This window comes from Delphinapterus leucas, chromosome 17 (genome assembly GCF_059928025.1).
Source record: "Delphinapterus leucas isolate spDelLeu-1000000601 "Yukka" chromosome 17, BTC_Dleu_Yukka2, whole genome shotgun sequence".
Lineage (NCBI taxonomy): Eukaryota > Metazoa > Chordata > Mammalia > Artiodactyla > Monodontidae > Delphinapterus > Delphinapterus leucas.
Window position 1 is genome coordinate 70,428,580 of NC_143145.1, and position 17,186 is coordinate 70,445,765.

Below are 17,186 nucleotides of genomic sequence, written 5' to 3' on the forward strand. Positions count from 1 at the left end.
TGGGTGCAGAGCCCCCTCTGCTCCCTCCCTCAGTTACCGAATTGTCTCGGTTTATGACGAATTTGGAAACTAAAAGCAACCAAATTTGGAAAGCAAAAATGAAAACCTCAAATTAGGCTCTTAGGAAGACAAACAAAAAGCTAGATGGCTTCTGAAAAGTGGGAGAAGGGGAGCCTCATCCCCACAGAGGAGACAACTGCAGGATATCAGAATGTAGGGAACTGCAGTTTCTAATTTGAGGGTGAAGACACTTAGCACAAGTTCACACGTAACAGGGCTCTGCTGGGAAATGAAATGATCTTTCAGTATCTTAATGCTCTCCATTCTTTAAGGAATTAAAGTTTTTCATAGGTAAGCATCAAAAGTAATATTATAGTTTCTCATTAAAATTTTTTTAAATACATAGCTTGTTTCCCAAGACATTTATACCATTATTTGTAAACTCATACAGAGACTCAGCGGGGATGCATCTTTAATATGTCGCTTATCAATTCCAAGTCTGTGCAACATAGTACTTGTCTATTGTTAAGTAAAATGAGCACCCATTCCAAAAACACATTTTACATAGACATTTTAACGATGTTTTAATTCCTGAAAGTGCTAACGAGGCTCTTTCAAAAAATGCTCTTGATTTTTTAAATCTATTTTGATTAAAATTGTTCTACAAAAATTCTCCAGCTTTTAGCTGGATTTCCTTGTTGCCACCACACCAAACTTTGCTTTAATCAAATCACCGTGAAGTGAGTTTGGTTACCTGCAGTTAAAAAAGCTGGAAGCTGTTGACACTTAGCACGAACCAAGATATTGAACAATACTTCAAATGAGGGCCTCAGCCTGGGAACAAAAAGTCTTAAGGAAAGCTGGCAGGAGAAAACAAATACAGGATGTGGATGGACAATAGCCACGGTAGAGTCATCAACAGTCATTAGAAGATAACGGCTGCTCTGTTAGTAATGGAGATTTTCAAGAGCATTAGCTTAAGAAAAGCCTCTTAACACCCTGTTTTTGCAAAGAATTCCTCCCACCCCTAGAGTTAACCAAGTAACTTTAGGTCACCGTTGATTCCTTGAATTAAATTCTCTTTAACATATCTTTTCCTCTTCTAATTTCTCAACTTCCTCCTCCTCTCCGTTCTCTCTCCCAAGAGAGAAAAATCCTCCACTGCGGCGCTAAGGCTTTAGGGTTTTTGTTTCTTTGCGGGGAGTACACTTTTCTGCATTTGTTTGTGTTGTAACTAACCATGCACCCTAAAAGGGTAGTTTACCAACAGCGTAATTTTTGTATTTCTGGCTAGATAAATGGCTAGATAGCAGAAAGTCATGATTTAGTAATTCTTTAAACCCAGAATGAGTACGTTGTTGAAAAAACACAACTATCATTCATCTTTCACCCTCCGAATTATGTATAATGAATAACTCTGAGAAGTTTCCAAACATGTTTTGCAGGAATGACCTGTTTTTTTAAATGTTAAATTCACAGTCCTGCCTGTGAGGCCTCCTAGACTTTTATTCTTTTTTTTTCTTATCTGGGGTTACGGACCTCGGGAGAGCAGGGGAGGGTTACAAGGTCAAAGTCCTTTCCTCCTTGGAACTTGCTGCTTGCTGGGAGAGGGTTGCCTGGAAAATAGATGCTTTAGAAAGAAGAGGTTGGGGGGTCAGGATTTTAATTCTGTTAAGCAACAGCTGGTTTGAGTTTCTTTCCACTTCTATCTCCTGCTCTTTTCCTCACAAATCCATGGAGAGAAAAGAATTTGTTCAGAAGGAACCAGCAACATAAAAATACACCTTCTATTCCTGTGGTGCTTACCTATGGCATCTTGTTATACGTTGGATGTGAAGCATTAGAGGGACAGATAGGCTAGATTCTATAAAATTAACTCTATAGGAAAGATAACCAGAGCTTTAGTCTGAAGAACATTTTTAAAATACAGGATGCATGCCTGAAAATTTCTTTTAAAATTTTTTTAACTAAAACTTTTAATGGAAATAAGTGTCAGAACGGCCTCTGGGGTACCTGGAGGCTGACTGCCAAGAGGAGAATCATAACTGAAAACATTAAAGCATGCCAAGTGTGTGTTACTCGTTTCTGGACTAGGGACCGTGTCTGTCTCCAAATTAGTTTGCCTTCATTTGTTCAACAAACATTTACTGAGTGTCTGCTCTTCCCACAATGATGCTGGGGGCTGGGGACACAGCAGTAAGATGTGGGCGTGCTTATATGTGAGCAGGTGTATCAACGTGAACCCGTCCAACTGAGCTTTAACCCACAGTTACACCTCCTATTCTAAACACTTTACACATGGATTGGGATTTTAAAATCAGGTCTGTTCAACTCGTATTATTCTATAATCAACTCATCAATCTGATATTTAAAATGAATATGTAATAATAGTGAAACAGGTAAAAAAAGTTAAAAAGTTTTAAAAACTAAAAAAAACACCTCGTGGTTTGATTATTTTTATTTAGGTTGTGAAGTCTCCCATGCTTTTTTCCTACACACACATGCACGCACGCGCGCGCGCACACACACACACACACACACACACACACACACACACAGAATAAAACTTGCATCTCTCAAATCAATGGCAAACCAGTAACAGATTTTCTAGTCTGGGCTCCTCCACACGCTGGCCTCAGGCTGTGTTGGTGTGTGGCTCGACAGCAATCAGAGGTCATAATTTCATTGGCAGTTAGCATCAGGTTTAATTTTTCTAGCATGTTAGATTTACCGAAATGTCTGGTTTCAGTTACGCTTCGGCATTGACTGAATCAGCTCGGAGCAGCACGATGTCTTCAGGTACCTGAGGTTTATGAAACACATATGCTAATTGTTTTCAATCAATCACTTTCCTTTCTAAACACAAAAATGTGTTTTCTGAACCCGAATAACAGTAGTCCTTAATGACATTGCTCGTTTCTTATATTGTAAAAGGACCCGAAGTAGGTAAAAATGTCAATTTAACTAGACTGCCACCTACTGATTGCCGTGGTTGGAAAACACTCCAATTACAGTGTTCGGGCTTTTTTTTTTTTAAACAGGCTTGTGTGGATTTTCCCCCCTCCAAAAAATGTAGATAAATGTAGATGCTTTTTGAAAATTAACGTGTATCATTTTCATTGCATTTTAGGAATGTGACCAAGTTCATATAGATGATGTCTCTTCAGATGACAATGGACAAGACCTAAGGTGAGCCCATGAATGGGAAGTGATGGGCTCCATGTTATAGCTTAATTGCTCAGCTTATTAAGATGAAGTTTCTGTTTGGTTAACTTTGGGCTTTTCTTGCATCTAAATAGCACATATAACTTTGGAACAGATGGCTTTCCTGCTGCGGCAACCAGCGCTAATTTATGCTTGGCAACTGGTGTGCGTGGCGGTGTAGACTGGATGAGAAAGTTGGCCTTCCGTTACAGACGAGTAAAAGAGATCTACAATACCTACAAAAATAATGTTGGAGGCAAGTGACTATCACCAGTAGGTTACTGGGTTAGTTAAGATAGTCTTGATAAGATGCTCAAAGTACCACACACTTTTATTTGACGTCACACTTTTTTGGATAGAATAGCTTTTTTTGAGAGCCGTTTCATCTAACCAGTGATTATTCTGCTGTGACTGAGTGACAGAAGTAACAGACTAGAGCCAGCTGCCCTGGCCAGGCTAGTCTAGTCCTCGCTCCATTCCTTAGTAGTGGTGTGACCTGGAGTAAGTTTCTTGACCTCCTGCCTAAAGGACTTAAGACGAATCGTAAAGCTCCTTCTACCGGGTAGATGTTTGCATTAGCTTGGATCTTTTGATTGTGGTTCAAAATGGCTTTGGTATGAAAAGGAACATATTGACCTAATGAAAAGTTTAGGTGGTGTTGGTTTCTGGCATGGCTAAATCCAGATGCTCAGATGATGCAATCAGTAATCTTTGGCCTGTAATTTCCTTTGGAAAATTACCGCCTCCCAAAAGGTGGCAAACGTGCCTACCAGTAGACCCAGTCTTATATGCTACCAGTCTAGCACCTCCATGGGGTGGAAAGTGTCTTTCCCAATAGATTGAGCAAAAGTTCCAAAACAGCCTTTCACTAGCCAAGCTGAGGACATATGGCTATTCTGGGAGCCAGAGGGTAGGGTCTGCTCTGCTCAATCTTCATGGTTGGAGGAATGGGGGAGAGTAGGCTCCCCCAAAAGAAGAGATGACGTCTGTAGCCAGAAGAAGGATGCTAGGAATGCAAAACCAATAGATGTTCCCCACGTGCTAAATATTTGTCAAATGAATGATAATGTGAAAAATTGCTTAGTATATTATAAAGCTTGAGGGTAGTATTCGAGTAGTTTTAAGTGTTTACTGTTTATAAAGTTGATGAGACACGTTAGTGAGGAAGTAGTTCACGTGCTTTTAAATCCACAGGTCTGCTTGGTCCAGCTAAGAGGGAAGCCTGGTTGCAGCTGAGGGCCGAGATTGAAGCCCTGACAGACTCCTGGTTGACACTGGCCCTGAAAGCTCTCACACTCATTCACTCCCGGTAAGTTCTCCCCAGGTCACTTCATACGAAGTGCCTTTGCCTGAAAACGAGCTGTGCATGTTCATTTTGGAGATTTAATTTTCAACTGTCTTTTTTTTTCTTTGTGTTCTCACAGGACGAACTGTGTTAATATTTTAGTAACAACTACTCAGCTTATCCCAGCATTGGCAAAAGTCCTGCTGTATGGATTAGGAATTGTATTTCCCATAGAAAATATTTACAGTGCAACTAAAATTGGTAAGCTGCTTTTTAATTAATTAATTTAACAGTCAACCCTTTGCTTTCAGGCTAGTAAAAATGAAAGGCAATAAACAGGACTACTTTTTTCAGAATGCTAAATATCAGAAAACTAGAAGAATGATTTAACCCATTTTATTGTCAAAATTGGCTTTAGATATCAAGAGAAATATAAAGCACAATCCATGTAGTTGAACTCAGAAAATTTTACTTTACTGGCGAACATTAAAACCTATGCGTTTTAGCTATAGGCAACTTAGCATCACTTCTAGGTTATTACCTTATTTTTATTCTCTTAGGCAACATCAATGAAAATATTTTATAAGCTTAAACAAGTAGTTGTATAGAAATATACAAAGTAGAAATTAAATAACTAATAGCAGCTTTAATTAAACAACTCTAATAATAAATTATTATTACTGGAACTATTTTTTTCACCTTATTTTACAATATGTATAAATGATTGAGTTCCCATTTTTGTTACGGGGATCAAAAAAATTCTTGCAAGGAGGAAATGTAGTTGGGAAAGAAGACTAATGGGAAATTTAGTTAAGATATAAACCAAGACAAAACAGAAGTCGGGATAAAAAGAAGACATGGCTCTTTCCTTAGGCAGTTCATTATCTCTAGCAGGGGAAGCAGACATCAAAATAACTATAATATGACAAAGTAGTTATGTAAATAAGCATTTATCAAGTATCTACTAGATGCTCAGAATTGTACTAAACATTTTACATATTAAAGTCAGTCTTTGAAGCCTTTCCATTTTTCAGCTGAGAAAACTAAAGCGCAGAGACTTAATTGTTCAAGTTAACAGCTAGTTAAGTTAAGGTCAAAGTAGATCTCTCTGATTCCAAGGTCCAGCAGACTCCCTTGCACAGCCTAAGGGGTCCTACCACTAAGTGCCCAAATGTGCACTTCAATGGGAGAGCATTCACTCCCACCCAGGAGGCAGCAGAGGGCACGTGTCAGTTAAGAGTAAAGGGAAGATATGACATTTGAGCTGGGTAGAGAAGGGTAAATAAGAGTTTACTAGGCAGATGGCTAGTGAGAACAAAGTGATGGAGGAATTAAAATGTGTTCCCTGCTGAGGGACTTGTGAGTCGTCCCGGGTGACTAATATGCAAGGCCCATGGGAAGCTGATGCTGGAAAGGTAAACTTGGGTCTTATCATAAGTGGCCTCGTATGTTGCCCTAATGAGATGAATGTTATGTAAGTGAGTCCTAGGAAAGGAGGATGAGTATCCTGGTAGGTGGAAAGAAGGTTGTTTCTGGCTAAAGAAAAAGGTGCAAAACAGAACCCCTATCTATTTGGCTTGCACTTCTCCTTCAAAGAACTTACTAAATTGTCACTAAAATATTGCTTGTTCAGTTATTTGTTCATAGTCTCCTTGATAACTGAGTCTGTCCATCTCACTCATCATGGTGGCTACAGGGCCCAGCACATGGTAGGTACTCAATCAGTGTTGAATGAAATGGGTGAATAAATGGTTGTTTATTCAGAAGAAGGCTGACACAGAGGTTTCTTTTAGGCAACTGGGTCAGCAGTGACACTGTTAGCTGATGGGGAAATCAGGTTTGATGGCAAAGATAATAAGGGTTTGATCTTACCAATGTGAGTTTGAAAAACCTATGGGATATTCAGATAGCCCTGTCAAGTTGGAAATAGTTGGAGTTTGAGAATGACTGATGCCTCCTGAGAAGGGCCAAGGAGAGAATACTGGAAAATACTTATAAAACGAAAGGAGTATACCAAATAGAATTCCTAGTAGCCCAATAGAACTTGAATTTTTATATGGTGTCATATAAAACAGCAATCAGTTTCCACGAACTCAGGTCTTTATTCTATCTGTATCAGTAAAGAGGAATCATTGTGTTTTGTAAACAAGGATCCAAGGGAAAGGTTTATCAGCACATGAAAGAAAGAACATATTCCAGATGAGCATATAATACAGAAGGGATAGCACTTAACTTCCCAGAAGAAAAGAACAATTAGCGTATTACACGTCATGCACATTGAACTTTAATCCCAAATAATTTGAAAATGCGAGGATAATAGGAAGTTACAATAACAATCAAGAAAGTATTTTTTTAATGGGCATTTTGTTTGCCATATTGGACTTCTTTAATTGTTTTCAGTCTAGAATAAAAATTTGATTTAAAAATTGTACGGTGGTAGAAACGATCTCAAAACCATAGGTAGAATCACTTTTCCATGATATTTTTAATAAAAAAGAAGTAGGGATTGAAACTCCTGTAAGTTGCTGCGAGTTTTGCCATCAAATGAGATCTAATTTGGGGATCAATGCAGAAAACCACCCAGGAATTTTCCTCGTAGGCCAGGGTTCCCCGCCCCACACGACCGGCAGGAGCTGAGCGGCGGAAGGGGGAGCAAAGCATTGCTGGGGTTGCTGCCTGAACCATCCCCATCTCCCGGCCCCTGACCACCCCCCACCCCCACCCCCTCGGCCCACGGAAAAATGGTCTTCCATGAAACCGATCCCTGGTGCCAAAAAGGTTGGGGACTTACTTTTAAATAACATTGAGTTTACCTTCCTTTTTTCCACGAAAAGGAAACTTTACAAAGCCACATAAACATTTCCCTCTAAGCAGGGAAAGAAAGTTTCATGACATCTGACTGTTTGGTTACATATTTTTTTGCAGTGAAAACCATCCTTTGTATTTGTTTCTCAAGGTGATTTAATATTTCACAGGTTAGTGGGCAACTGAAGAAGCATTGAAATGACATCCTTTGAAGAAGGCTGGCCTTATTTCGTTCTGTCAGATGCAAAGTAGAGATTTTAGTGCAAAATACAAATATAAAGCAGACATTTGTTTAAGCAAACAAGCAATTTGTTCGTGTGTATATCTGATCCTTATTTGAAAGAGGTACAGGCCCCGTTCAGCCATTCACATTTGAAACCTATAAACTGTCCCATTGTCCATTAAAATGACCTTATTGGCAGCCCAGGACTTGGAACCCCAGTTCCTGCTCCAAGAAGCAACAATGGCCGCATTAACTACAGGGACGTGCCTACAGTGTAGCTGCCACGGGCGCCTAAACTAAGTCTTGACATGGGAAAGATAATAGATAGGTACAGGTATCCTGTTACCTTTATCCCACTTTTCCTCTAGGAAAGCGCTTTACTGAGCATTAGGTGTCTGGGCCAGGTAAGCACGCTCTCTCTTGTAGGGTGCCAAATTACCTGACATTCATTTCAGAAACAGTTTTCCAAGAATATTTCAGGTCAACGCATTAGGCCTGGGTGGGGGGAGGGTGTCTTTCATTCAAAGAGCATCCCAACCTGAAAATGAAGGGATAAACTAAGTCCAGTGTTGGATTTCTCTTGCTGTAACAAAACCAATCCTTCGGTTTTGTTCATCCTTGTCAACAGTCTTTCGATCAGATACTGTGTTCAGAGTTTGATAGATCATGAAACATTTTTTAAGTCAAGTTAAAATATCTTGCCAGAATGGCATGCTTTCATTTAGTCTCAGCTTGTAGGGGGAAAAGTACTATTTCCAAACAATACTTTTTCCACCAAATGCTCTACTGAGATCTAGATTCTACTTTTTAATAAATGAGTCTTGGGGGAGACAAAGTACTAAAATTGTCCATTCCCAAGGGACAGGACACCACATGGGTCGTTCATGTACAGTTTTTGCCGTATTGTGCTGTTCTACATGCTCCCCAAATGGCATATAAAAGCACTCTTCTCCTAGTTTGCACAAGTACGATAGACTTGGATCAGAAGCATGGAAAAAGCATTTTATATAAAAAGTTTAAGCCCTAGAGTGCTGACTTACTCAAACTTTACATTTTTTCACAATGTACTTTTGTTCATTAGGAAAGGAAAGCTGTTTTGAGAGGATAATTCAGAGGTTTGGAAGAAAAGTGGTATATGTTGTCATAGGAGACGGTGTGGAAGAGGAACAAGGGGCGAAAAAGGTGAGTGTGCCTCCATGGTGCCTCTTGTGCCCTTTAATTTTTCTTACTCCTCAGAATCTTCAGAACTGGATCATTTCAACACATGCCATTTCTCTGAAACAGATTATGAATGTGTTCTGAACCATAAGCGCTGACCAAGCGCAGAGTAGAATTAAGTCATTATTGAAGCGAGCTTTTTGAAGAGTGGTATTCACAAGCTCGGGGGTCATGGATGGTTGGTCTTCACAGAAAGTAGACTTGGGGAACAGAAAAGGAGGCTTAGTTCTGCAGCCATCATCCGGAACAGAGACAGCACACATGCCTGCTCTTGCCGCTTTCTGCACCCATGGCAGACATCACCAGGTGATTAGACGTCCGTTACCTGAGCCAGGATGCAGCCTAAGAACCTTCCAGACATCAGTTCAGAAAGATTCTAGGAGCTAATCAGAGCTGGCTTGCAAAACTATTTTCTGCCCTAGAGTACGGTGCCTTCTTTTGATCACGAGGTCAGTGCTTTGCCTCTCTTGGGGATGCTCAAAAAGGAGGAAAGGAGCAGGTCCCTCGATTCCCCGTTTGCCCATGATATTTCTTTTTATTCTTCTGCATCCCTGCAAGTGTGATTCTGTTATTTCCCGTAGCAAAAGCTTTCTCATGAATGTCCTTTATTGTATTTTAAAGAGGGGGAAGGAGGAAGGAGCCCCATTCCTTAGCCTGGCACTCAGGGTCTTCACAATCTAGAAACAACGTAGGCACGTTGGTCTGCTTACCCTCCTTTGGCCACGCCCAGCACCTCCTTCCTGCTGCTGTTGTGCCTGGAATGCTCCTCTTCCCAGTGCCCTACTGTCATTGTCTTACTCATTTTTCAAAATCCAGTTTACATACCACCTTTTCTATTTCCTTTGTTTATACGAACTCAGTTATAGTAGCACCACTTATACTTTAATTGCAGAAGCTCTGGTAAATAACTTGGATTCTTGAGCCAGATACCCTGGGTTTGAATGACAGCTCTACCATTTACCCGTTCTGTGACTTCGAAAAAGTTACTTTACCATTCTCTTTCCGTAACTGTACATGGAGATTATAGCAGCACCTAGCTCATTGGCTATTTTAAGGATTAGATTTAGTTCAGGTATAAAACAGAGCCTGATACATATGAAGTATGCAACAAATGGTAGCTATTATTATTAATTATTTGCACATGTGCCTGTTTCAGCAGTAAAGTGTGAGCTCCTGAGATGTAGGGATCTTATTTTGCTTGATTGCTGTTTGAGACTCTGTCTTCATTTTTTTTTTTTTTACAGTTCCCTAAATCTTGGCACAGTCATGCACTAATATTTCTTAAATTGAAGAGCATTAATTATTTTAGGAGATTAACCAATAGAATAATTTTTTTCTTCTCTTCCCCATACACTCACTCATAGAAGTCACTTTTCCATAAAGGAGGCAAGCTCTTCTGGAATATTCCAGTATACTCCAGAAATGGCACCAGCCCATAGATGCAGCATTAAGCATGGCACGTGGCCGGCCTCCTTATAGAGTCCAAGACTACTTAATTCACCTTCAGTGCCTCTGAATTCCAGTAAAAGCATAGAAGCTGACCCTAATTCTATAAATAATAGATTTCACTTACACCCATAGATACACAATGTGCCCATGATTACAGTCTCCCCACGTGTGTTCGGTGCTGGTAGAAACCCACACACACTTTTTTAAAGCTTGATTCTAAGCGGTATTTGCCATCTAAGCACTAATTCTGCGTTCCAGCTTCACCAGTGGCCAACCACCATTGTCATTAGGTACATCTGTTAGCCCTTTGGGCTGTCTTCATAAAGAGAAATCTTTCCCAGACTAAACAGAGTACCCAAAACTCAACCCTGGAGAGTTAAAGAGAATATTTGGTGCACATCCAGACTCAAATCTTTTTCCTGAGAAAGCCTCTGGAATCCCCTGCCATTTCTAGACAGGACCTCCTAGTGGCTATGGGAACATGGAATAGATTTGCACCGCTGAGCATCACAGAAATGAAGAGCAGCATTTCATGCCAGTATGGCCCAGGGCCAAGGTGTGTGCATCTGCCTTCCAAGCTGGTCCTTCTCCACCTAGTACTCACCAAAATATTTTAATTTTAAGAGAAGGTTGCCAAAATGTGGCTTTCTAGCTTGTGGTAGACAGAAGAATGTTTATGAAAGTGATGACCTAAAATTCAAAGAACACAAGTATGTTTCTTAGATATTTGTGTGGGTGAACACAAGATGGGAAAAGTAAAGGAATTCGTGATTTGATGTTAGAATTGAAAGTAGTAACAGTACTGAGTATTTGCTCTCTTTGAAGAACAGTTAAAATTATTTCCACTGTTTGCCTTTGGACATGTTATTCTTTCTATTCAGGACAAACACACACACCTATACCAAAAAGAATTAGGCAGCTGCCTACGACGAACATCCTCTTTAAATTTTTTGACTGTAAATGAATGCCTGTAGCTTCAACTTTCTGCTCTGATTTCTTGGGATGAGTGTATGTAATCAGTCCAGTACTCTCTGTTACAAAGGAACTCTTTGCACCTTGAGAGCTACCAGCATGGGAACTCTAATGAAACTGTAACCAGGAGTTGTAAGAACTTTATGTGTGTTTGTAAAGTGTATAGATTTTTCAGAAATAGTCAGATTCCTAATAATTGTGCATATGATTCAGATGTCATAAATCTATCATCCTGAGGGACAAATTGACTATTCCTTTCTTATAGTCTGTCTAGCCTTTCTAGGTTAACTAGTATTTAAACAGCAGTACTTAGTGCATGAGTTAAAAGACAAGGATCTAATAGTTCACAGTAAATAATGAGTATATTTAATGTGTGGGGTTCTGCATAGAAATAGAGAATATTTAATATTTAAGGGAAGACTACAATTTAGCAAACTCTATATGAAAATTCAAGCTAAAGAAATAAAGAGATGGTTGTTATCCTTACTATCAGTTATAAAGCCCTTATTATGTCCCAGAACCTCTTTTAGGCACTTCCTTTCCATTATCTCATTAAATCCTCACAACAATTCTATGAGGCAGGAGCCCTCAGACCTCTTTTATAGATGAGGAAACTGAGGCACAGGAAGGTAAATACTTTGGCCAAGCTCACACAGCTAGAAAGTCACCAAACTAGGATTTGAAGCCAATTATATCTGTGAGATTCAGCAAAGTTCCTTCAAATTACTGACTTTACTTACATATCTTAAATATGATTTGATTTACAAAAAAAGCATTTTAATGCTTTTTTTTAATTGTTGGAATATAGTGTGCACTGTTTCTTTCCTTTGGGGAGGTAGATAGAACTATGTTGTGTTCTCTTTCTCCCAATTTTACACTCATGATTAAAATTTAAAAAATCATTAATTCTAGTTTATAATTTGGTTCACAAGCATTTCAGATTAAATAAAACTAACAGTGAACCACTAAGAGTGAATCAAAACATTTTGCATTTCTTCTAAATCAATTTTAACCATTTAGCTGCCTCTCTTCATTTCCTATGTCCTTTAAAAAATCTAATACAACACTCTCCTCTCTTCCCTGTAGAGATGTCTTTCATCTCCCTAAATAATGTTCTTTTGCTAGAGGTAGTTATTTTTTTAAGCCCGGAAATGAAAACTAGTAAGTATTCTGCCAGTTACCTGTTTTGTTATGGTCAATTGAAGTCTGCTTTGTCACCTTTGTTCTCTTTAGCAATACAGTCCCAGGAGTTTCATCAGTAATTTTATCTAATTCTATAATCCATATCATTAAAAAAAAAAAAAACCTTCAAAGAGAAAAGGTTAGAAATACCTTTGTTTTTTAAAAAAACAACATTATTCTAAAAAGATCGTTTTTCAAAATTTTTATGGGAGTATAGTTGATTTACAATGTTGTATTAGTTTCAGGTGTACAGAAAGTGAATCTGTTATACATATACATATATCAACTCTTTTTTAGACTCTTTTCCCATATAGGCCATTACATAATATCGAGTGAAGTTCCCTGTGCTATATACAGTAGGTCCTTACTTAGTTATTATCTATCTTATATATAGTACTGTGTTCTTACTTAGTTATTATCTATCTTATATATAGTACTGTGTTTATGTCAATCCCAATCTTCCAATTTATCCCTCCCCCACCACTTACCCCCTGATAACCATAACTTTGTTTTCTATATCTGTACTCTATTTCTGTTTTGTAGATAAGTTCATTTGTACCCTTTTTCTAGAATCAACATATAAGCGATATATGATACTTGTCTTTCTCTGTTTGACTTCACTCAGTGTGACAATCTCTAGGTCCATCCATTGTTGCTGCAAATGGCATTATTTTGTTCTTTTTTATGGCTGATATTCCATTGTATGTACCACATTTTTTTCTGTTCCTCCATTAATGGACATTTAGGTTGCTTCCATGTCCTGGCTATTGTAAATAGTGCTGCTGTGAACGTTGGGGTGCCCGTATCCTTTCAGATTATGGTTGGCTCTGGATATATGCCCAGGAGTGGGATTGCTGGATCATATGGTAGTTCTATTTTTAGTTTTTTAAGGAACCTCCATATTGTTCTCCATAGTGGCTGCACCAGTATACATTCCCACCAACAGTGCAAGAGGGTTCCCTTTTGTCCACACCCTCTCCAGCATTTATTGTTTATAGATTTTTTTGATGGTGGCCATTCCCACAGGTGTGAGGTGATACCTCACTGTAGTTTTGATTTGCATTTCTCTAATAATTAGTGATGTTGAGCATCTTTTCATGTTAGTTGGCCATTTGTATGTCATCTTTGGAGAAATGTCTATTTAAGTCTTCTGCCCATTTTTTAATTGGGTTGTTTTTTTGATATTGAGCTGCATGAGCTATTTGTATATTTTGGAGATTAATGCCCTGTCAGTTTTTTTGTTTGCAAGTATTTTCTCCCATTCTGAGGGTTGTGTTTTCGTCTTGTTTATGGTTTCCTTTGCTGTGCAAAAGCTTCTAAGTTTAATTAGGTCCCATTTGTTTATTTTTATTTCCATTTCTCTAGGAGGTGGGTCAGAAAGGATCTTGCTGCTATTTATGTCCAGGAGCATTCTGCCTACGTTTTCCTCTAAGAGTTTTTACAGTGTCCAGTCTTATATTTAGGTCTTTAATCCATTCTGAGTTTATTTTTGTGTATGGTGTTAAAGATTGTTCTAACTTCATTCTTTTACATGCAGCTGTCCAGTTTTCCCAGCACCACTTATTGAAGAGACTGTCTGCTCCATTGTATATTCTTGCCTCCTTTGTCATAGATTAGGGGACCATAGGTATGTGGGTTTATCTCTGGGCTTTCTTTCTTGTTCCATTGATCTATGTTTCTGTTTTAGTGCCAGTACCATACTGTCTTGATTACTGTAGCTTTGTAGTATAGTCTGAAGTCAGGGAGCCTGATTCCTCCAGCTCCGTTTTTCATTCTCAACATTGCTTTGGCTATTCGGGGTCTTTTGTGTTTCCATAGAAATTGTAAAAATTGTTGTTCTAGTTCTGTGAAAAATACCATTGGTAATTTGATAGGGATTGCATTGAATCTGTAGATTGCTTGGGGCAGTATAGTCATTTTCACAATGTTGATTTTTCCAATCCAAGAACATGGTATATCTCTCCATCTGTTGGTGTCATCTTTGATTGCTTTCATCAGTGTCTTACAGTTTTCTGAGTACAGGTCTTTTGCCTCCTTATGTAGGTTTATTCCTATGTATTTTATTCTTTTTGATGTGATGGTAAATGGGATTGTTGCCTTGATTTCTCTTTCCTTACTCACCTTTCATTGTTAGCGTATAGGAATGCAAGAGATTTCTGTGTATTAATTTTGTATCCTGCAACTTTACCAGATTCATTGATGAGCTCTAGTAGTTTTCTGGTAGCATATTTAGGGTTTTCTATGTATAGTATCATGTCATCTGCAAACAGTGACAGTTTTACTTCTTCTTTTCCAATTTGGATTCCTTTTATTTCTTTTTCTTCTGTGATTGCTGTGGCTAGGACTTCCAAGACTGTGTTGAATAATAGTGCTGAGACTAGACATCCTTGTCTTGTTCCTGGTCTTAGAGGAAATGCTTTCCCTTTTTCACCCTAGAAGAAATGGACAAATTCTAAAAAGGTCTCTTGTAAGAGTTTTCTCTGAGCACCTCTTTGTTCCTAGAAAGACCATTCAGAGAAGCCGTCTCACTACTGGTGGATATCTTTCTTTGATATATGTCTTTGTTGTCAAAATCTGCCATGCTTATTTTTTTTACCATAAAATTTTTTGTTTCCCTAATACAACATTCCTCAAGTGAAAATAATTAGGCCTATGTATGATTTTTTAAAAAATCAAAATGTAAATAATAGTCTTCTGCACACTGACAGCAGTTTTGGTTTCTAGAGTAAAAACAGCCTTTTTTATAACTCTGACTTTACTTTTTAGAGAATTACTTAAAATGAATCTCTTGTGAATAACATGGAGGGAAGGGGGGATGGCAAGCACCATTATTCTGCATAATGACAAACGCTTCATCGAAAAAATGTCCATTTTCAATGTGCATTCCAAAACTTGCTGAAAACCAAGATGAATCTGAGAATCTGCTTAATAATGCTTGATTGTGAGTTTATTTAGGAGAAAAATAAGAACTTCTTTTTCTAAAAGAACATTTTTAATGCAAGTTTTTGCTTTTAGTTTTATTTAAGTGAGACATAGGGATTACTGAGTACAGAATTTTATTACTCTAAAGCCATTACATTCATTTAACTTAATGAGCACATACTGTATGCCAGGTCTTAAATTGGATTTCATCTTTACTCTTAAAGAGCTCACTCCTGTCCAGAGGAGACACAGATATACAAATAGTCAAAGAGCAAAGCTGTGCAGTAAGCTTCATGAGTTCTCAGAATATCTCTTTATCTACAATTAGAGAAGTATTTGTACCTCCATATGCAAATTTTCTAGAGATAATATATGCATAGGAAAGCACAGATCCGTTCTTTATTTTTTATACAAATGGTAACTATACACTTTTTTTTCCGTGCCTGCTTTTTTCACTTAATATATATCCTGGTAGTTATTCCATATCAGTACATGGAGCTCTGCATCTCTAATTCTTATAAATGGCTGCATCACAATTCCATTACCTTGATATAGTTTAACGAGTCCCCTGGGGCTTAACATTTCAGTGGTTGCCAGTGTTTATTATTATAAACAGTTCTGCAGTGAGTGGTCTTTACGTGGTTCATGCGTGGGCAAGTATATCTGTGGGATAAATTCCTAGAAGTGCAATACCTGGGGCAAAGGTTATGTGCTTTTACGGTTTTGAAACATTTTCTTAATACATTTTTAATAATTCAGCAATATTCAAATTACATGTGTCCACACACCCAGCTTTTTATATTACTGATCTTATGTATACCCAGAAGGCATAAATGCAAAATACCAGACAAGGAGGAAAGTTGGCAGAAGGGGATTTGGAAAGCTGCACATGTGGGCAAGAGGAACAAAGGATGTGTCCTTATTTTATCATTAGGGAATATTTTGGTTCTAATGATCCCAAAACGCGTGCTACTTCCCAAGATTTAGGTCTTGGTGCCCACTTCTCTCAATATATGCTAATCTTGATAAACTAATCATATACACATCAGTTTAGGCTATCACTGTTGTTAAGATTTGTGGTTTAGCTGTGTTTTAGTCCCCTGGCTCTAGTTACCTGATGGACTCTCTCCATGTAGGTATCCCATTTCATCCACCTGCATATCAGCAGATGAATTCTACTGTCCCAAACCAGTTCGCCCACTCAGATTTGCTTTGGTGTTCTCTACCCCCAACCCATCCCCCATTAGCAAGAACTCTGTCTTTACAGTGTGTCTCCCATCCGTTGCACCCACTCCATTTCCACTGTTCCTTTGCCTAGTTTTTCTGCTACCAGCCAGCCACACCTCCAATCCATCCTTCCTTTAGTGCCTTATTAAATTGCGTAACATACTTCTACCTGGAAAAAATATCTCCTTTCTTATTAGTGTTTGTTATGAACACACCATTCCAGCCCCATCTCCTCCACACTAAGTACTCTGTGCCTCCCACCTTTGTCACATACCATCTCCTGACTGGGAGTCCCATCCCTCTCCATCTTCCTAACCAAATTTGCCCATTTCTCAAATTCAATACAGGCCCAATTTACCCTCTCCAGCTTACAGCTGAGTTCTCTCTGAATTTATCATTTTGATTCTTTGTTTCCTTGAGATATAATTGGCATTCAGCACTGTATAAGTTTAAGGTGTACAGCCTAATGACTTGACTTACATATACTGTGAAATAATTACCACAATAAGTTTTGTTGACATCCATCATCTCCTATAGATTACAAAAAAAATTTTTTTCTTGTGATGAGAACTCTTAGGATCTACTACTCTTAGCTTTCACATATATCATACAGCAGTGTTAACTATAGTCATCACGTTGTATGTTACAGCCCCAGTACTTGTTTATCTTATAACTGGAAATGTGTATCTTTTGGCCACC

General features: G+C 38.5%; 1 protein-coding gene across 1 annotated transcript in view; it reads left to right on the forward strand.

Annotated features, from left to right (window-relative positions):
• The window catches only part of EYA1 (EYA transcriptional coactivator and phosphatase 1), a 151,894-nt gene that overhangs the window by 129,480 nt on the left and 5,228 nt on the right, over nt 1-17,186 (forward strand). The window contains exons 11-15 of the mRNA XM_022595367.2: nt 3,131-3,189; nt 3,300-3,460; nt 4,399-4,513; nt 4,629-4,750; nt 8,599-8,699. Coding sequence (XP_022451075.2) covers nt 3,131-3,189; nt 3,300-3,460; nt 4,399-4,513; nt 4,629-4,750; nt 8,599-8,699 — 558 coding nt within the window. The remainder of the gene's footprint in view (nt 1-3,130; nt 3,190-3,299; nt 3,461-4,398; nt 4,514-4,628; nt 4,751-8,598; nt 8,700-17,186) is intronic.